This window comes from Lethenteron reissneri, chromosome 36 (assembly GCF_015708825.2).
Source record: "Lethenteron reissneri isolate LAM-NWPU_2019-01 chromosome 36, ASM1570882v1, whole genome shotgun sequence".
Lineage (NCBI taxonomy): Eukaryota > Metazoa > Chordata > Hyperoartia > Petromyzontiformes > Petromyzontidae > Lethenteron > Lethenteron reissneri.
This window is the reverse complement of record NC_083814.1, coordinates 1027840-1049869: the sequence shown is the minus strand read 5'-3', so window position 1 is coordinate 1049869 and position 22030 is coordinate 1027840. Positions and strand designations below refer to the sequence as shown.

Genomic DNA, 22030 nt, shown 5'->3' with positions numbered 1-22030 from the left:
CCTTTGACGTCAAAGCGTGTAGGGGCTTAGCAATTGTGGCAAAATCTGCGACAAAGCGTCGGTAATATGACGCGAATCCAATGAAACTCCTGACCTCTCCCACAGAGGTGGGAGTCGGCCAGGAGCTGACGCACTGCGCTTTGGCGGGATCGGTAGCAATACCTGAGCGTCCGACGATGTGCCCCAAATAACGCACCGATTTGCGTAACAGATGACACTTTTGGGGTTTAAATTTCAAATTAGCAGCCCGCATTTTGAGGAAAACCGCCCGCAACCTCTGGAGATGCTCGTCAAATGTTCTGCTAAAGACGATAACGTCATCCAAATAAATTAAACACGAATGCCATTGCAATCCAGCCAAAACCAATTCCATCAATCGCTGGAAAGTCGCCGGCGCCGAGTGGAGTCCCATCGGCAACCGGTTAAATTGGAAGAGACCGTGCGGTGTACGGAATGCAGTTTTAGGCTTAGAATCATCGTCCAGAGGAAGCTGCCAGAATCCCGAAAGCAAATCCAATGTGGAGAAGAATCGCGCTCCCGCCAAGGCGTCCAGCGATTCGTCAATCCGTGGGAGCGGGTATGCGTCGGCAACGGAAATTTTGTTGAGGCGGCGAAAATCGACGCAAAACCGCAACGAGCCATCCTGTTTCTTAACCAGGACGATCGGCGCTCCCCACGGGCTGGTAGAGGGAGAAATGATGTCGGCGGCTAACATGTCATCAACAGCCGATTTGACATGGTCCTTTTCGGCGGGACTTAACCGAAAGGGATTTTGGCGTATTGGCGCGCTGTCACCCGTATCAATATGGTGACGCAGCAGATGGGTACAGCCTAAATCGAATTTGTTCTGACTGAAAACGTCGGAAAATTCGCGCAGCAGTGTTTTAAGTTTTTGACGCTCTAAATCCGACAGGTCCGTCGATCCCGCACAAAGCGCCTCGAGCCACCCTTCATCGGTGTCCGAATGTGGATGCGGCAGAGGGACAGTGCCGACATGATTCGCGACGGGTTCCTCACAGGGCACCGGCGTTGCGTGAGCAAGCACGGTCCCTTGAGGAACTACCACTGTCTGCGACCCCACATTGAGGACCGCGATGAAAGGGTCCCCGTCCCCTTTTACGATGGTCTGGGCCGGAATTAAATGAGGTCCGCTAACTCCGGCCCTAGATGGCCCCAGCAGAATTCCCTGGTCCCCAATGCCCTTAGCGAAGGGCCGACGAAGTTTGAGAGGCACCAACATTTGTGCCCCTGGCGGTACGCGAACCGTTTTGACGACGAACGCCGGTACTGTCGCGAACGCCGTTCGAGCCGCAGTAGGGGAAGGCAGAAAGGCCATGCGTCGCCCCGACGGGAGCTCAATGCAGCCCTGGTCTATTAAAATACGAATCGGCATTTTGGCCAAGAAGTCCGTCCCCAGCAGGCACGGAACCGCCAGCGAGGAGGAAACAAAAATCGGGCCGGACAATTTGATATCACCGATACAAATTTGGGCTCGAATCTGTCCAATGATGCCAAGTGAGCCCCCGTTAGCAGCATAGAATGGGACGTTAACCGGCAGTAAAGGACGGCTTTGGACAGGGAGAATATTGTAAATGAGTTCTGAAATGATGGTCGCCGATGCTCCTGTATCGACCAGGATGCGCACCTCAACCCCATCAATGTGCCCTACCACGGCCGACGAGCCCGACGACGCAGCCACAACGCGATGGACCAACATGGACCACTGGCTGGGTTCGATTTGAGTCCCCATAGTGGTGCGTGTTGGCCCGACGGTGCGCAATGTCGGCCCCCCGTTCGTTGCGGTGTGCGAGTGTGTGACGGGCGTGTGCATGGGCCAAACATGAGGGGTGCCGCGACTCGCCGGGTTATGTTGATGGAGCTTGGGAGGAGGTCCGGTGTCCTGTCGAGGCGTCGCCCCGCGCTGCCGAGGAGAGCGGCACCCCGAGGCGACATGGCCCCGGATGCCGCAGTTGTAACAGCGCGGGAGCGCCGGCAGCGATGAGGGACGGTCGGAGCGGCTCGACCCGTCGCGGCCCGCCCGTACACCTGCCCTCTGCTGCTGTCGATGGTCGACGGCGTAAACGTCCTCCGTCGGGAGGGCGGCTGCAGCCACCGCACGCCCGGCCGTCGTTCTGCTGGCCTTCCGTCGCTGCGACAGCAGGTTGGCGTGGAGGAGCCGCGCCGCCTGGAGGGAACCCATTTCTGTGTCCTCCTGTGCAACGACGGCGATGTCCAGGTCGTCCGCCAGCAGGAGGATTTTATCCATAACCATCGCGTCCACGCCTTCGTCATCCATGCGAGGGAAGACTGTCTTCGCCAGCGCCAGGAGACTCGTACGATACGCGAGGGGCGACTCCTTTGCCCCCCGCTGGCGATCATAAAAGCGCTGCCTGCATTCCGCTGAAGGTCCGTAGACGGCAGCCAGCAACTGCAGCGCCATCTGAAGCGTGGAGCGTTTTTCCTTGGGCGCCGATGTAAGAGCGGCGAGGGCGTCGCCGTCGAGGAGCGCCGGCAGCGCGCAGAGCGCCTCGGCATCCGACCACTGCGCCATTTCCTGGTGCGCGAGGAAGCGCCGCTGGAAGCCGCCCCAGTCGCCCTCCTCGCCCACAAACTCTTTGAGCGGGGGCAGCCGTTGGTGCAGCGCAGCGGTCGCCGTGGAAGCTCGCACTTTGCTGTCCCCGTGAGTCGTCTGCGCCTCGGCGCGAACGACGGATGGCATCGCCGGTCGCACCAGTGGTGACGCTCCGTCCGCTGGTGATGACGCGGCAGCCCCTGTGAGGCCGATGTCGGACCCGAGGTTCAGGCCGGCTACGCCCTCAGCAGCTGCAGCGGCGATGGCGGGAGATTCAAAGTTGGCGTCCGTTGAAATGGCGGGAAGGCGCGCCGGTCGTCGGCTATCCTCGCCCCGTGGCGGTCCAGCAGCGCCCAGCCGTGTGATGTGTTCGAGCGTGGCGGCAGCAGCGTACAGCAGCTCTGCCAGCCTCGCGTGAGCCAGCCTCAGTCCTTCTGATGCCGGCTCCCCTTCATCCCGACGCCCAGGTAAGGATGCGTCCGGCCCCGGCTGCTCGATGTCTCCTGCAGCCGTCTCGGGCTCCACAATTTCAGCGGTGTCCTCCGCCTCCGGTACCCCGGCTCGAGCTGTCCGGCGCGTGTCCATGTTCGTGGTCGTTCACTTCTGACACCAGATGTAGTACCGTTGAGGACGCTTGGACACTCGGGGTTGAGGCACACGTATTTATTCCGCACAGTGGTTACAACCGCGGGCATACAATACTAGAGGGGGTATCGGCCCCCTCACCCAGCTAGCTGGGAATACACTGCTAGCTATCTCTAACCTACCTCCTAGTCCTCCGCTAAAGAGCTAGGGGAGGCTATCTGGCCCGACACTGGTGAGTCGGGCTACGGTACCCGGAGTCCCAGAGCACTAACTCTGGTTCTCGGGACCACGCCGCTGGCTCGGTCCTGCGCGGCCCTGACAAGGGCGGCGTTCCAGGGGAGTCCAGGGCTCTAGCTAGATGATCTTGGGTCTTCACTCCTTTAGCTGTAACATTGTGCCCCGAGCCCTCTGGCTCATCCCCTTTTATACCCCAACCCCCCGCTGAGGGGTGGGGCCCCCCGGGGGATCACACTCCGGGCCAGCCCCCCAGGCTGCCTGGTGCGGACGTCGTTGCGAGCACCTCCCCGTGTGCTCACGGAGCCCCGCCCACTGTGTTTGTTTCCCGTGTGATCCTATGTATACAGCCCCTCCGTAACACCCCTACACAAGTACTAAATCGGACCAGGACAGCCAACACGCTGCCTAGGCCACGTGTGCGACGCCCGGAGACCAAAGACCACGATGAGGGAGGTTTCTTCCCAGCCAGGACCAACCCCGGTCCCCCCTGCGGCTCGGCTTTTATCCCTGCGGCCTGGCCAGGCTCCACCCTTGGCCACGCCCCTTTTCCAGATCCTTCGTGAGGGTTCAGGACCCACATCACGTGTTCCTCTCACCCTCATCCTGGTCCTCGTTACTACCTCATCCGGTCACGTGCCCCCTCGTGTTTACTCAGCCTCTCCCCTGGTATGCCCATCAGGTGCCAGGGAGAGGCTCCGCCCATACAATACCACTCACACGGTACTGTCGCTACACTATAGTGCCGTCATCAATGACACTACACAAATGCAAGTTCATTCATTGAAGTGATCCCCGGTATTGCCTTTATAGACCGTTTGGACGAGTGTCGTTCGCGGACAAACATTTTTGGCTGATATGGCCCGCAAGGCCAATGAGAGACAAACAAATTATACTTGACAGTCAATCAATTAATAGGCCTGTGTGTCTCGAGAAAAAATCTTTTTGCGCCTTACGAGGTCAGCTGTGGGTTTTGCAGCGCCTATAATGACTTAATAGGCTAATCATTGAGTGGTAATCCTTGCCACAACAATGGCAAGTGAATGGGGGCCATCCATTTAGTACATATTCATGGATGAGGGAGGGGGGATTAACCCAAATGCGTACAATTGCTTATGGGGGATCTACTGACAATGTACATACGCATAGGATGGGGAAGAAGGCCAGGTGGGCAAGGTGAAGCCCAAAGCAAGGACTCCCCTGATCAGACCATCCGCACCTGTGATGAGCATGGTTGGATACGTACAGTGTGAAAGAGGTTCTACATACATAACACCCGCCATTCACCACTAAGTGGCGGTGACTTCACCACGATGCCTGTGCCAGGCCAGGTGCACTTTGAGGCCACATGAAGTGTCGAAGGCTTGCTGACAGGTCACGGGACAGACCCAGGTGCCATGGGTAGACTGAGATGACTGGCAGATGTACCACCTGTGACCCCCTACTGTGCCAACTTGCTGCATTTTAGCTGCCCAGAACTTCGCTCGTTGTTGTGAGCGTCGCTCCTCTGGCCTCCGTTATAGTGGAGGGCGACTGCCCATGATCTGTCAGCAAGCCTCCTCAGCATAAATAGGTACATACAGACCTGCGTTTATTATAATGAAATCCGCTACTCAAGACTTCATTGGTAATATATTTGTGGTCGTCACCTATTTTGAAAAATGTCAATGAGCGCACAAACTCCACGAGAGTAAGCATGTTGATAGTCGATGTGCATTGGCATGCGTTACATTATGATTGTAGTACGCGTGACCCAGCGTTGGAGGCCGAAATGAGCCTGTTGAAGTCTGGCCGCCGTACTGGCCTCAGCCTGAAGGCAGGCTCTGTCCAAGCGAGCTGCCTTCTCAGCCCAGCTGCTCACCAGCGAGCGTACCTCCGCCACCACACTGCCATCCTGCACACACACCGTCACACACCGTCACTCCAACACAAGCGCACGTGCATTCTACACAAACGCATATGTGCTCCATACACACACAGTGATTGCGTAGCTTTGTGAGCGGTGCTACATATTTAAATACAATATATGATGAAAATGATGACACCACATACCCAAGAGGGCATACGGGTGTATTTATATGAATGCAATACGTTTAAGCACTCATGAATAATAGGTTTTCCATTTTTTTACGCCAGGAAAAAGGGGAAAACCTATTCTCATATTTTGGTACTGGCAAAGGAGGTCCCATGATGTAGACCCTCATGAATATATGCACATATATGAAAACACCATTATAGGATTTTAGCTTAAGTGTTACTAAAAATAGCAAACACCTAGAAGCCAGCATTGAATTGTGGTTTGAATTTGAATTGCATTGTGTGGTGCAGGCCTCGATTGTTTTGCTGGGGGTGAGGATGGATTTGCCTGCCAAGCTTTGGAAAGGCTGAGCCGATAGGGAGCAGTCAGGCAGACGGAATTTGCCATGTACCGATGTTGGCTTTCCAAGGATCCTGACTGGTGAATAAAGGTGCATTTATACGGCCCATTCATTTTCAAGAGATCCAAACAAGTTTACCAGTGTAGAGCACGTTTGAATGCAAGCTGGTGCAAATGTACCCATGTGTTAGGTGTATGTTAAACCCGGCGTTAGATCCTGGGTAATCTGTAAAGTTAGACCCTGGGTAATTTTTTATTATTAAAAGCAGATGAACCTCTCAAGAGTGAACGGCACCCACAAACACGAAGGAGAGGCTACATCTGGTGTAGTTCGGGCCTCCAACCACCACAGGTGGCATTAAGGACTGTGGCCACAATGACATTTAGATTTTTATTAAGCATTAACACACACACTCACATGCATAGGTACGGTGAACGCACAAATGCATACAGATGAATGTGAGCAAGACAAAGACAATGATCCCCCTTATAGCCTTCACAGACTGTTGGGGCAAGTGATGTTAGTGAGCATCTATGAAGGCCAGCATGGCACACGAGGGGGTGGGTGGCCAGCATCATGCCCGGCTGCCTTTGTCTCCCCAGTGGTGATATTTATACACCGTACCGGGTAATCATTTGAGGCTGAGTCAGCCAAGGGGAGGCCCGGGACCGGTTTAGATAATCGTTACTGGTGTTGGCCGCGAGCAGGACTCGAACTCAGGTCGCCAGGTTCATAGCGCAGTGCGCTAACCGGTACACAACCGCTCCCCCCTCGTGACCATGCACCCACATAGGGAAGCGGCTGCCATATACACAGCTACCCGATTGCTGAGCAGCAGCAAGTGCTGCTGTGCAACGTTGGCCCAGGCTTGAGAGTGTCCACGCAGGCGGCGCGCAGTCACGATGGAACGCTCCTCCGTCAGCTGACGGGTTGAGATGGGTGGGGGAGGGTGAGCAGAAGGGTGTGAAGAATTATTTCCACACTCTGCCATAAAATGTCTCGTAAAATATTTTTGCAAAGTTCGTAAACTTCTGCCACCCACTAAGTTAAATGTTTCATCATCACCACCAAGCAACATCTATCCACTGCTGTACAAAGGGCCCCTCAAGCCGTCACCATCCCTCAGAGTCTCGCAATGAACCAATACATCTAGCTCCTGCACACTAAGATATGTCATCGCTCCAACTCCACGGTAGACGTACTTTCAGGCATGTTTTCTCCTTTGGCTGCCGGTGCATCGTTGGTCTTGACAACCGTTCATCATCCCGACTGGGTAACGTTCCCTGCCCATGCCCACATGTGTATGTTTTCTAATCCATGTGTTCCTCCTTCTGCCTCTTTGTGTAATTCCAAGAGTGCACCTCTCAATGTATGCTGAACTTCTTTTGCACCATACATAGCCAACTGTGCTAATCGGAGGTGGAGTTGTATGTGCACTCTTCAGCATGTTACATTTCTTTTGTCAGTGTGTCCAAATCTAAATGACATGGCAAGTAACAGACAGTGACCAAAACCATTCTTATTTAGGCACATTGGTATTTTGCTTTTAGTTACAGAAAGAGGAGCACACAGACCAGTGAACAAACAAACACATCAGAGATGTAATTGACTGTAAAGAGAGGAAGTTGATTTGGGTGGAACGCATTGCCGGAAAGGACGATGGCCGATGGATGACACTGGTGAATGGCAGCTTAGAAGAAAATGTGTGCAAGAGGATTCCCACCATGAACATCGAGCCATGAGATCAGTTCACACTTGACAGCGAATGTGGCATCGCAGGACCGACTAAATGGTGACAAGCGCAGGGAGGCCTTAATCCGGCAGCGAAAAGGCAGTGGCTGTTGATGATGAAGGTACAGTGAAGAACAACTTGACTTTAATGACTCCCGCTGAACCATGGCCATCAGGTTGATCCCTGCTCACAACAGCCACGCTTGAGCACACGTCCACACCCACACACCTGGGATGCCAGAGCCAGCGCAGCGGAGGCCCAGCCATCCCTCTCTCGCTGCAAGACACCCATGCTGCTTTCCAGCCGGTGTCGGTGCAGGCCATACACACTGTGGTACTCCTCCAGCAGGCTGTATGGAGACACAGTGATGTGAAGCACCACTCGCGCACGGTACATGGCGTACACATTGTATGGAGTGCAGTGAGTTTAGATGAGGATGCAGGCACTATCAAACAGCCCAAGCACCATGAACGTTTACATTATTACTTATTTATCCAGAAGAGCCACGTGTAGTCGAGGCACTCTTTTCAGGAGGGGCCTGCATTGGATTTTTATTTTAATATATTTTCAACCTATTAATGACGAGTGATGGGGAAGGAAAACGGAGCACTCGGAGAATAACTGCGTGCACAAGGGGACAACATTCTATCCCCGTACAGATGGAAACAGATGGTGATGAGTCCATTTGTTATCCCACATTCTGCTGGCAAGCCAGGGGTATGGCTCCTCGACGCCCAACAACCCTCGCTGCCTCCAAAGTGCTGGATCACAGTTGTATGTAGCCAACACCGCCCGGCTCAGCCCTGCTTAGATTCCAAGATGTAATGAGGTCGGATACATTTCAGCAATTTGGTTCATCTGCTTAGGTGCATAAATGTGTCTTTGCATGTACAATGCATGTACTTGCGAGTGTGTGAGTGTGTGGACAAGTATGACTGTGCGTGTGTTTGCACGTTTGCGGCCTCACTTGGCGTTCTGTCTGCTTTCGTCCAGCACACGTTTGAGGTCTTCTCTCTCCCTCTGGGCCTGTGTGCTCACCTGGCCGTCCCGTTCTCGCACAGAGCTCAGCTCGCTGCACTCAGAAGAAAAGAAATTATATCTGAGCACAAGCAGAACCACAAGGCTACTGTTGTTAGTGTGGCACCTTATTGGCCAGGGTGTCACCAGCAGGCTTGCACGTATGTAAATATGTACACTGAACTTCTTTCCAACTGTACATAGGTGTGGGGGAAGGACAACAAACTAAACACAAAAATCAGTTTTAAAAAAATAGTTTTCAATCTAGATTATAAAGTGCATCACTCCAGTGTCTTCCTAATATTGGAATGAAGAGTGTTCCAGATGGCCGCAGAAGCGCATCTGAAAGCATGCAATACAGCGACCATCTTTGTTCGATGGTTAGCCAAAAGCCACTGCGAGGGTGACCGGAGTTTGTGTGATGGTTTATGCTCGATGACGAGATCAGCAAGGTATTGTGGTTCATTTGTGGCACTATCATCATCAGCAGCCATTATCTTTACACTGCTGGATAAAGGCCTCCCCCCAAGCTTTCACAATCGCCCACAGTCTTGTGATGCAACAATCAGCTGCTGCACACGAGCTGATGCTCCATCTCCACAGTGGGCATTTTCACATTTTTGTGTTTCCTTTATTGTCCTTGATCAGCACGGTTGGCTACGTACGCCGCGGTTATTTGGCTTGACTTGAATGTGAAATTATAGTTGTTGCTCTGCATCTGCATCAGCTACACGAAAGAAGGATTGGATGCCACTCCGCCATTAGTCCTGACCAATGGCCATTGTCCTTTGTAGCGAGCGATGTGTCCTGCCCAAGCCCACGTACGTTTCTTAACAGTCAATATTGTTTATATTTTGCAAATGTTCTCTGAGTCATGTGTTGCTGTTTGTGTGTCTCAGTGTAAAGCCAAGCATGCATCTGTTTTCAGCAAAAGATTTAAAGTGTGCAGAGAAGCATGGAGAGGTTTTTAAGGGTGTATCTGGTAAATGGTGTTTATGGTGTGCATGGTAAATGGGGTTTAGAGTATATGTGGTGTGACGTCTTTAGTGTATATGTGGTGTATGCACTGTGTGGCATCGAGGCCGCGTGGTGGTGAGGCTGTGTGGCGGTGAGGCGGTGTGGTGTATGAGCTGAGTTGTGTTAAAACCGTGTGACGTTCAGGCCGTGTGACGTTCAGGTCGTGTGGCGTTGAGGGTGTGGGGTGTGTGGTGTGTGCGCTGCGTGGCGTTCAGCCCGTGTGGCGTCAAGCCCATATGGCGGTGAGACTGTGTGGTGTAGAGGCTGTATAGTGGTGAGGTTGTGCTGTGTAAGCACTGTGGTGTTCAAGCCGTGTGGTGGTGAGACTGTTAATTGTTGAGACTCCATGTGACCTGGCCATCCGGTTGACAGACGTCTGGAAGGCTGTGAGCTGCTCCATGAGGCGGCGGTGCTGGGCTCTGGTTGCCAGGACATCCCCGTGCAGCCCGGCAACCAGCACTGGCACGCGGCTCAGAAGGGACGAGTATCGCTCCCTGCCCAAACACCAACACAGCACGATGTGGGTGCATGCGGCATCTACGTACAACTGCGTCCTAAGATACGATATTGAACCGGCAGGTAAATTAACTCCCTTTCTCGGCAGAACAGAGCCTTGGGTAAGCCTAATGGATGGATAACCACTATACACAGTGGTTATTACAGACTGTGCGCAAACGCCGTGTACAGTGAGACAAGAGAGAGTGAACACCACAGAGAACGATGGTAAATGAAACGGACACAAAAGGGCAGAGAGACAAAATATTTATACCTATAGACGAACAGAATTGACAAAACAGTAGGAGCAAAGCAGAACATATGAGAAGACAGAACAAAGGAGATGACACATTAATCATGAATCAAATTGTGAGAAAGAATCGTGACATTGGAATGCATTTTCGGGGTTTGAGTTGGGGTTACTTGATGATGCTAATGAACAAGGACAAAGATCCCCCGTATAGCCTTAACAGACTGTTGGGGCAAGTCCTGTTAGTGAACACCTATGAAGGCCTGGATGGCACGTGGGGGTGGGTGGCCAACACCACGCACGGCCGCCTTTGTCTCCCGTGTGGCGATGTTACACATCACACCAGGTACTCATGAGGCTGAGTAGACCTCGGGGAGGCCCAGGACCGGTTCAGATAATCGTCACTGGTGTTGGCCGTGATCGGAAATAAAACTCGATCGCCGGGTTTGTAGCATGGCGCGCTAACCACTACACTACCGCTCCCCACCATGCTAATAAACGATCACATTCACGCACGCACCTCAGTTTGGCCAGCAGCTGTCCCCTCTCCGTGCACTGCACGCTGACCTGCCGGATGACCTCGTGGAAAACCGCATTGTATATGCATTGTTCCTGTTGCACCAGCTGCAGCAAGGAGTGAATCTATATGCACGCAAATTATGACAACAGCAGACGCATGACAACAGCTGCAATTTACTGCCACTTCGAGGTAGAATCTCACTCACATGCCTGTCTCAGGCTTAGTGCACTCCAGAAAATAAGTGCTAAGAGCTGGTTGAGGTCATAGGACAGCGCTGGGTGTTTGCAAGCTAGTGTGGTTGCCAAGGTCCCGAATGACACCAATATTTACCACGAAAGAAAGACTGGGAAGAAATGTTTTGGTGGTAACACTCGTGCCTCACAGAAAGAAGGGCCTGGGTTTGGTGCCCGACTTGGGCGCCTTTCTGAATGGAGTTTGTGTCGCGCTGTAAATGGGCTACGTATACTTACCTGCAGTAGCAGACAGGGCCCACCAGGGGCAGTAACTTGGACCGGCATGAGGGTCGCTACATTCCCCCAGCCCCAAAGCAGGGGGGGCTGTAGGGTGTTCTTGGATCACCCGAGACCCCCCCTGGAACTCTCTGGAAGGGAGGCGTGGCCAGGGCCTGACACACATGGGGAGGTGTATAAAAGCCGGACCTCTGGACGGGTCCGGGGCCATTTCGAAGACCAAAGCCAGAAGACCAGCTAGCCTAGGACCCTGGGACCCCTAGACCCGCTGCCCTTGTAAGGGCCGGGACTCTGTGGGCCAGTGGTGAGACCCTGGGAACCCCCGGGCCCAACGTCCTTGTAAGGGCCGGGACCGAGTGGGCCAATGGTCAGGACCCGTACCTTGGCTGGCTCGGGTCAGTGTAGCCTCCCCTAGGTCACTCGCAGCCGGAGGACTTAAGAGCCCGTAGCCCAGTGATAGGGCACGCTAGTTCGGAGGCTGTACCTCCCCAGGCAGTAGGTAAAAGGGCCGCTGCCCTTTGTGGAAGACTGATATTGCTACCGTTATTGGAATAAGCGTGTTGCCTATACAAGTCGTCTCCACTCTCCGTGAATCCACTACATTTGTATGTTCTCCCCTGTTCTACATGGGCATCCTCTGGGTTCTGCGGTTTCCTCCCATTAGCCAAAAATGCATACACATAGCAACATTGACCCCCTACTGCAAACACTTGGCAGGACCCTCTTGAAAACGAGTCTTGAGACTCAGTGAAGTTTTCCTGAGATAAGAAGCGCAGTAATAATAAATGTCAATAAATGGCTAATCAAACGTATAAACACAAATGTACACATGAAGACAATTGCACAGGGAGCAGCACCATCTTCACCCCCGAGGCTCACTCACAAGTGTGGGACCTTCTATCTCCATGGGTCCCAGCTTTTCCAGCCACGTATCCAGCACGCGAGTCAGCTCCACTACCTCATTGCGTGCCATCGGACGCCTGCGCGCACACACAGCAGCACAAACAAATGAGCAGTCCACACACCACACCATACGCACAGCATACACAGCACCACAAACACACGAGCAGTGCACACACGACACAATATAAACAGCACACACAGCACCACAAACACGTGCAGTGCACACACCGCACCATACGCACAGCACACACAGAACCACAAACACATGTAGTGACTGTACTTGTCACTGTGTGGTGACGGGACTTGCGAAGTCACAGCCGGTAATGTGGTCATTGCGGGCTGCAGTACCAACACTAGCGGTGGTTGGGTGAGCGCTGGTTAATGCGGAGGCACCGCGAGCAGTGTGCGGTGGTGGCTCCCGGTGAGGGAGCGAGAGCGAGCGTCAGCCAGCCAGGGTTACCCTGGGGCATGATACTCTGGCTGACCTGTTGTCACGTGACCGGACGATGCTGGAAGGGGGCCACCGGTGGACGGGGGCCGAGGGGCGGTCACGTGGTCCCGAAGAGCTCTCGGGAACATTCGAGAGGAAGCTCGAAAAGCCTGGAAGGTGAGCGGGACTAAGGGCGGAGCCTGCCCCAGCCCGGGGGCATTTAACGAGAGCTCCGTAAGGAGCGTGAGGTTCTTTGTGTGCTGGTGTTACGAAGATCCACGTCGGGGAGAAGAAGCCTCTAGCCACGCGGTCCGGGACCCATAGCGAACCGTGTCTAGTTCTGCCGTAGCGTGGTTAGATGGGCATACGTACGTTTGTTACGTTACGTATTTTATGTGAATAAATAGTGTTGCTCCCAAGATAACGTCTGCGACTCAGTTGGACTCACTACACACACGAGCAGTGCACACACGGCACCACAAACACATGAGCAGTGCACACACTACACATACACACAGCACACAAACGCAATCACACGTACAGCACAAAGACACATATTTCCTGTATAGCCTTAATAAGTACTCGTTTTCAGGAGGGTCCTGCCAAGTGTTTGCAGTAGGGGGTCGATGTTGCTATGTGTATGCATTTTTGTGTCTTTGTGCTGTACGTGTGATTTCTATTATTTTTTACCTACGTGACTTTACCGAAAAAACCTAAGAGTATGAATTATTGCAGTCACGAAAGCTTCAAATCTAAAATTAATAAGTACTGTTAACGAGGACTTTTGAAGGCCAGCACAGCACATGAGGGGGAGTGTGGCCAGTATTGCCTTTGTATCCCGAGTGGTGATGTTTACACCTTGCACCGAGTACTCATTTTTGGATGAGTTGACCTAGTGGAGGTCCACGACTTGTTCAAATAATTGCCACTGGTGTTGGCCGTGAGCAGGAATCGAACTCTGGTCGCTGGGTTCGTAGTGCAGTGCTAACTACTGGGCCACCGCTCGATAGACATTCAACACAAAGACAAAGATCCCCTGTATAGCCTTAAGAGACTGTTTGAGCAAGTGCTATAAGTAAACACCTATGAAGGCTAGCATGACATACACGGGGGTGGGTGGCCAGCACCATACCCTACCGCCTTTGTCTCCCCACACCACACATGTACATTTGCACCTCCGAAGAGCACGGTTGCCTAATACTTTGCAAAAGAAGTTCAACATACATACATACATGTATTATAAACACTAGCACAAGCACACATACAGCACACACACGATACAAGAGTCGCAAAACGTTCACCAAACTGCACACGCATGCCTCCCCAAACTGTCACCGTCTCTCACAGTCTTGTGATGCAACAATCCATCTAGCACCTGCAGTGGCGTAGGTTTAGGTGTATTCTACTTCTTTGGTTACCACTTCTTAGCCTTGGCCACTGGCCATCATCCCTCCTAGCTGCGTGCCCTTCCCAACCTCGCTTACTTGAACAGTCGATGTGATAAAATGTTAGTCTACTTTGGTATATTTCTTCCTGTTATAGGAAAGTGTTAATAATGGAGATGATGTCGTTTTTGTGGTTCATTTGTTCCAACAATCACATCCTCATATCCCTGCAGATAATAACTCTGCAGATACCCACACAGATAATAACTCTGCAGATACCCAAGCTTGACAACAGATACAGTGCATGCACGCAGGCACGATCCACGCTCGCCCATGCTAAGCTGTCTTATCAACTTTACTTTGGTAGTGTTTACTTAAAAGTATATAAACAAAAAATACAAGACAATTACATAGAAAACATGCCTATGCATGTTAGCGTGCATTATTACTGTATGCCTGTCTCCCTAAAACATTATACCCAGGGTTTCTATACAGAGTCTTGAGATGCATTTGCATGAAAATGCTATACAAATCCACATTGTATTGTATATTAATCCATGCAGGTGTGGGAGCAAGAAGTGGAGCAGGATGATTTGTATGGGCTGAAGTGTGATGCCTGTGAATGTGGATGGAGGCAGGCGCTGTAGTGTTTGATAGCTCACATCGATGGAAAAGTTCGCATATTTTTCTCATCGTCTTCTAGATATGTGGTGTATTTCCTGCGAAAACACCCCCACAAAATCCACTGTTAACCATCCTCAACTTCAAAGGCAATACGTACATAAGCCACACGCACATTGACACATAATACAATGTGCGCAGATCGCGAAACTATCCAGGCAATATTCCAGATACAATTTTACCGTCACACATCTTACGATACACACGCATGCGCAAACTCACGAGTCTTTAAGCTGCAGGCCTACAACGCCATGGTTCTGAATGATGTGGAACTCCTCGGGGATGAAGGTTTCTGAAAGCACTTCCTTTGGCTGGGCCACCTAAACATCACCAGCGCCATCACCAGTGTAAATATTATCAACATCCATACAATCGGTACGGCGATCAAGAAGATCATCATCAAATTTATCAACATTTCCGGCAGAATCATTCCCACTCACAATTTTTAAATCAACATAAAACTATTCTTAATATCTGAGAATCATATTATCTGTGGAGGCAAGCCTACTCGCAACCATTAACATTTAAATGCATCCAAGAGATCTGTAAATAAAATCTATGATGAATGAAGGAAAAATCCAATCACAATTTGCAATGACGATTAAACTACTGCATCTGCAAACTTTCCTCCCTGATTCGTGTAGTAGGGGTGCAGGGATCCTTGAAAGAGCAGACCTGGCCAGGGACCCAAAAGCCAGAGTAATCTCAGCATTAAAGAGCAAAGTGGGGAACCGAATCTGATTTTAGTTGCGATAAAAAGATCGCTGATTTCTCCACTTTACTGCAGTACAATTTGCCACGGTCCTTTGTGTGTTTAGTTTACACGGCCACTTGTAAGCTTGAGAGCTACCCACATTCCTTCATGGAGCCGAGACCTGAAACCAATTCAAAGACATGGTTAGGTGCACTGGAAGCAGATGACAATGTTGTATAACAATATTAACCAGTGTCATGTCTCTCCTGGTGAAAAACATGCCAGTATTTGCATATGAAAGAAAACTGGATTTTTGTTTCTGCTTAACATTAAACAGGGAAACGAACATGACTCTTTTTAAAATTTGGATCAAATGATTTAGTCTGGGAAATCTGCAAAGCCAAACACCAGGAACGACATCCACTAGCAGTGCAAGAATAAATGTGCTAGACATGCATCTGATGAATGGCTAAGTGGAACTAGTGGAATACAACCATGATACTGACATGACTTCACTGTCAGACACAACTAATCTTGTTTCACATCCAATCAGGTTGATCGATGATCCAATACTCAATGATTCACTCCAGTCACTTGCTCGCAGGTGGTCAGTGAACCCACTTGTCACTCTTCTATCGTTGATTCCTCTACCCATTCTTTGGTTCTTTCGGTAAAGTCACGTATAAAGATAAAATAATAAATTAAATTAAATACAAGCATACGACGTTTCGATTGCAACACAAGCAATCATCATCAGGTATAAATTAAATAGAAACACAAATCTAGTATACTTAGAAATGTAATGTAATACAACAGAGAGTCGGATAACATAACAGTCAACACCCTATCTGGTTGATTACGTTCTTCCTGAGAATGCTAAATTTGAGAGAGAGATTAAACACAGAACCAGAAACATAGACAGACATATAAGCAGACAGATATCACAGAGATACATAGAGAGAGAGCAAACATAGGCACAAAGAGAAACTAAGCCTCTGTGTCAAGGCCTTAAATAGAGAAGGGGGGGGGAGGGGCGGGGAGAGAGGGAGGGGTTAGAGAAATTAACATGTCCATGAGTGGAAACGGTAAGTGGCAAGGTGTAAAAAGCTTGAGAGAGGGGGGTAGGGGCGGAGAGAGAGGGGTTAGAGAAATTAGCATGTCAATGAGTAGCACGATGAGTGGTACGGTACGAAAGCTTGAAAAAATTAGGAGGCAGGGAGAGAGACACACTAAATTAACTAACCTAGCAAAAATTTCGAAATGTAATGCAATGCAACACAGAGGGTCGGTCAACACACAATTAACGCATAGCCTGGTTGATTATGTTCTTCCAAAGATTGCTAAATTAGAAGTTAAGTGTGAAATTTGAAAAAACACAGACACGAAGACCGATACACAAGCAGAGAGAGACAACGAAAAAACCCAGAGAGAGAGAGAAATTTATACCTGATGATGATTGCTTGTGTTGCAATCGAAACGTCGTATGCTAGTATTTAATTTAATTTATTGTTTTATCTTTATACGTGACTTTACCGAAAGAACTAAAGAATAATTCCTGCAGTCACGAAAGCTCCAAATTAAGTTTCCTCTACCCATGTTGAGCACTCAGTCTGCCAGACTGTTTCGTCTCATCCACAGTGTTCACCCGCCACTCCGCCGATCACAACACTTCATGGTGCTTGACATTGAAAAATCCCTCCCATGATGTATTTTCCCAAGCCCTTATAACATTGCTCAATTCAAGACATTCTCTTATATTAAAACCCTTGATAGTGCTGTTTGTTGTTGGCCACGTGGCGTTTTAGGCCATTGGACGTGCGATCAGCAATTGTGTTCAAAGAAACAAAAAAGCACCAACCTCTCCCTCCACTTTGCGGACGCAAGCGTCTCCCACATCTTCAAGGAACGCCAAATCTCTGCACCCAGCCGAAACAAATCACGCCTGTTGTATGCTATCACGCACAATTACAAGCACAATTGCACGCATTTATGCGCCCGCGCAAACGCAGGGCACAATTCCAATCTCTGAGCCGACATTCAGTCAAAAATTACATGTAAAGGCCACGTTCACTGCTGCTGCACAAAACCAACGTCACGTCTGTAAAGTGCAGTAACTTGTAACACTCAGCGCGCTCACGCTGAACACATGCGGGAAGATCTTGCATGAGCACCGGCAAACGATGTCCAGTCCACTCCTGCGTGTGATCGGTTTTCCCAGCAGAGTCTGAGTCCTGCTCATAGAGATATCTGATTTTGCACCAAGTCCGACCTGCACTGACTGGCGTGAAGTGTGGTCACATAACCTCCACGACTCACACGGCATGGGAAGGTCCTCATCCAGCAGTAGATTGTACACCTGAATCCATCTACACTACACCCCTTCCTACTGTAAATTATGTTTAACATATAGGGAGCTATGGATCGTAATCATTTAATTATCTACGATTAATGTTATGGATATGAGAAGTTATTTTCATGGATAATTAGATGACAACCGTTCTCATTCACGATTTTGCTCATACACTTTCAGCAGCCCCTACCTCAACATGGACAAAAGGTTTTTCTCCATACAGTTTTAGTGAGTGGTGCAATCCTGCCCGTGCATGTGTACGCGTGCTGCCATACCTCCCTGCTCCCGTCAGACACACAGGTTGATCTGTGAGATGTGTAAACTTGCTCCGTTGCTGCGGATAATGCCATACTTTGTCGGAGGCGCGTGATGTATGCGAACGCGTCTGCGTACACACACATAAGCATTCATTTCCAGACATGTTCATATAGACATATATATCTGCTCCACAGGGTGCAGATTTGGTATATGCATAGACTTCCATACACATGCATACTGTATATCTCCAAAGTTAAGCAGGCCGCAGCCTGACTAGTGCTTGGATAGATGCCTGCCAGGCTTGACCAGAGGCTGCTCTGTAGTGGGTAGCAGATGACATTGCAGCAGAAGCCATTGTTGTCCTATAATTCTACACTCCCATGTCATTACTATTCCCTCACTGACCAGACGGTCAAATCACACCCACAGTCTGCACAGTGTGTACAGAGACCCTTCTCCAAGAGTGGATTAACAAAAGGGCTGTACACGATGTTAAAATACGTATGAAGACTTGCTGCAAACTAATGTACTGCGCATGAACGCCGTGTTGAGAGTGATAACAAACGCATGGTCGCTGTGTCACCACCATCTTTGCCCGGGCCGGGGTGAGAGAAGAGAGCAGGTCCAGCGGGATGTGGTCTGCACACATTTTTGTCTTGCGACCTTGACCAAACTTTTTCACCACCTGTGTGAAATTCCCAAGGTCAGTTTCTCTATGCACAGCAAAATCCCCTCACTTTAACTTATGCGGCACTGGATGGCGTAATTTAACGTCTCCAAGTACCTAACATTAAAGGTTGGCGGTAATTGATATTAATATGCAGACACAAACGCGAAAATAATGACTCTTTGGTTCTTTTGGTAAAGTCACGTATAAAGATAAAATAATAAATTAAATAATAGCATACTACGACGTTTCGATTGCAACACAAGCAATCATCATCAGGTATAAAAGAAAGAAATAGCAACAAAAATCTAACCAGAAAACTGTAGACAGACATATAAGCAGACATATCACAAATATACACAGAGAGAGAACACGCATCGGCACAAAGAGAGATCGTCTCTGTGACGGGGCCTTAAATAGAGAGGGGGGGCAGGGTCGGAGAGAGGGAGGGGTAAATAATGATGGCTGTCGCCTGATGAGGCTGGTTGTAATTACCGGCGAAACGTAGTACTTAATTGAAAATATTGTGGGTTTACTCTTCAACACACCGGTGTGCTGAACTCGTAACTAATTACCATGTTTTGTTTAAGTGACAAACCTTACTAATTGGCTGTGTCAGATAGTGGCGGGTTTAACGACACCATTTTATTTACGCGATTTAACAACAAAACCTCTATTTTGCATATTGGTCAGGAAAGCCGACGTGTTAAAATGAACACAAGTTCAGTGACGAATCGTGACATGTGGCCAAATCTCTCGTGCTTTACCGACAGAGGGTCAAGCACAAGAAGGTCGTTTGAAGAGGGGGGAATTTTCTTATAATGTATTTTTTCAAAGGGGAGTGAGGGGTGGATTTCCAACGTACGATGTCTTTAAATAATACATTACCACCTTCACTCATGTGGCTCCCATTTCAAAGTGTGACAAGTTCGACTTTCACGTTTATGGTGTTCCACCAGGTGAGAACTTAGGCGACAAGGATAGTCTCACCTGACATGGAAAAAGAAAATTACTAAAGCAATAATATAAAAGTATAATGGATTAAATATAAATCTTGAGCGCAAACAGCTGCGATACAGAAGAAATGTATAATAGTACACAAACATAATCCGTATGAAATATAATTAATATCCAACACAAGAGTTGACCAAGACGAGTTGGCTCGGTCAAATTCAGAGTGAAACAGAGTTAACAGAAACATCAACAGAGATCGAGGGTGATTATTGCACGAGCGTGGCACCAGAATCAGAATCATTTTATTTCGACTGCAAGAACCCGATGATCTACAAAGCTCTTTTTCGCCAGATGTACAGACCAGGCTGGGTGTGAAATCGAGGAGCTTCGGCTCGACGGACTCCAGCCGGGGACGAGATCGACCCCCGCGGTGAGCGGTGGCGCAGCGCTCACGGCGCTACGGACTCGGCCACTTCGGTTCGATTCGCGGCCACGGCCACCAACAGTGGCGAGCGACACCTCAATCACCCCAGCAGGGCTCCATACTCACGACACCAGCATCATAATATTCATACCGGAGGAATCCGATGAGCTATAAAGCTCTTTGGCACAGATGGGGATGCCCAGTGGGGGCGAGGTCAGAACGTGACAAGAAACAATCCAGAAACACGATAGGAATGCAAAGTATAGGCAAGGTAAACACATCACTAAAACACACACAAATACAATTAAACTACTTGTTTACCTTACCACCTAAAGCCTACTGAGGTAGTAACTTGTTTCTTTAGAAGCGACCTGGCCACAAACGACAAAAGCTCAACAAAGCGGCTTATCGTCGTGTGGAAATGTATCGCAGCAAAACCAACCGCAAGGGCCTAGTCCAGCAGTAGATGTAGCTTTGTACGTTAACAGCAGAGAATGGTGTTGTTGTTGTTGTGAATGTGTGATGCTGCTGCTGCTGTGAATGTTTGATGCTGCTGCTGCTGTTGTTGTTATTGTGAATGTTTGATGCTGCTGCGGCTGTTGTTGTTATTGTGAATGTTTGATGCTGCTGCTGCTGTTGTTGTTATTGTGAATGTTTGATGCTGCTGCTGCTGTTGTTAGAAACTCACCGGGCCTGGGCGACGATGGGACGCGAGTGCTTGACAACCGTCACGTGACGGCCCCAGCACCACGCCGCGTCACGTGACAGCCCCAGCACCACGCCGCGTCACGTGACAGCCCCAGCACCACGCCGCGTCACGTGACAGCCCCAGCACCACGCCGCGTCACGTGACGGCCCCAGCACCACGCCGCGTCACGTGACAGCCCCAGCACCACGCCGCGTCACGTGACGGCCCCAGCACCACGCCGCGTCACGTGACAGCCCCAGCACCACGCCGCGTCACGTGACAGCCCCAGCACCACGCCGCGTCACGTGACGGCCCCAGCACCACGCCGCGTCACGTGACCGGCCAGCCGTGAGTGACCGCGTGAGCACGGGGAGCCACGTGTGAGTGAGTGAACGTGTGGACACGGGGAGCCCACGTGTGAGTGTAATCATCACGACTGGCTGTATTTGCGGCTTGGGAGGGTTGTGTGGCCATATTTCACCACGTTGGTCAGCAGTTTGTGAAGGCGTGAACCATATGCGTGCGGTAAAACAGATTTTTTTTTGCACTGCCCTCAATTCAGCCTCCGCAGCTCATGTGACCCTTTCGAGATAACTGTCGCCCATCCATGCACTCACGATCCAGGCTTAAACCTGCTTAGCTTCCAATACGTGGCGCATTTCGCGTGTGTGGCAAATCACGCAAGCTCTCGTTGTGCGGCGGGGGTGCCGCGCCCTTCCGGAATGGCGAGTCACTCACTGTGTCACTCACTGTATCACTCACTATGTCACTCACTGTGTCACTCGCTTTGTCAATCACTGTGTCACTGTGCCACTCGCTGTGTAAATCACTGTCACTCGCTGTGTCAATCACTGTCACTCACTGTATCACTCGCTTTGTCACTCACTGTATCACTCACTATGTCACTCACTGTATCACTCACTATGTCACTCGCTTTGTCAGTCACTGTGTCACTCACTGTGTCACTCGCTGTGTCAATCACTATCACTCGCTGTGTCAATCACTGTAATTCGCTGTGTCACTCGCTTTGTCACTCACTGTATCACTCACTGTGTCACTCGCTTTGTCACTCACCGTGTCACTCGCTTTGTCAATCACTGTATCACTCGCTGTGTCACTCACTGAATCACTCACCGTGTCACTCGCTGTATCACTCACTGTGTCACTCGCTGTGTCACTCACTGTGTCACTGTGTCATTCACTGTATCACTCACTGTGTCACCAGTGTCACTCGCTTTGTCAATCACTGTGTCACTCGCTTTGTCACTCGCTGTGTCACTCGCTATGTCACTCGCTGTGTCACTCACTGTGTCACTCACTGTTTCA

The 22030-nt window shown here is 50.2% G+C and overlaps 1 protein-coding gene across 7 annotated transcripts in view; it reads right to left on the bottom strand.

Annotated features, from left to right (window-relative positions):
• Positions 1-22030, bottom strand: part of AXDND1 (axonemal dynein light chain domain containing 1) — a 49380-nt gene that overhangs the window by 26520 nt on the left and 830 nt on the right. Inside the window, exons 1-13 of one of the 7 annotated variants that reach the window (XM_061566350.1) lie at positions 20705-20841; positions 18537-18656; positions 17989-18098; positions 17222-17279; positions 14892-14989; positions 14651-14707; positions 12154-12250; positions 10801-10922; positions 9889-10029; positions 8469-8573; positions 7730-7850; positions 6590-6691; positions 5122-5285 (exon numbers count right to left, since the gene is read on the bottom strand). In XM_061566350.1, the coding sequence (XP_061422334.1) occupies positions 5122-5285; positions 6590-6691; positions 7730-7850; positions 8469-8573; positions 9889-10029; positions 10801-10922; positions 12154-12250; positions 14651-14707; positions 14892-14989; positions 17222-17279; positions 17989-18098; positions 18537-18620 (1259 nt within the window). In that variant the 5' untranslated portion in view covers positions 18621-18656; positions 20705-20841. Of the gene's footprint in view, positions 1-5121; positions 5286-6589; positions 6692-7729; positions 7851-8468; positions 8574-9888; positions 10030-10800; positions 10923-12153; positions 12251-14650; positions 14708-14891; positions 14990-17221; positions 17280-17988; positions 18657-20337; positions 20362-20458; positions 20675-20704; positions 20842-22030 lie in introns of those variants that run through there. The other 6 variants (XM_061566353.1, XM_061566351.1, XM_061566352.1 and 3 more) reach the window with 6 other exon arrangements.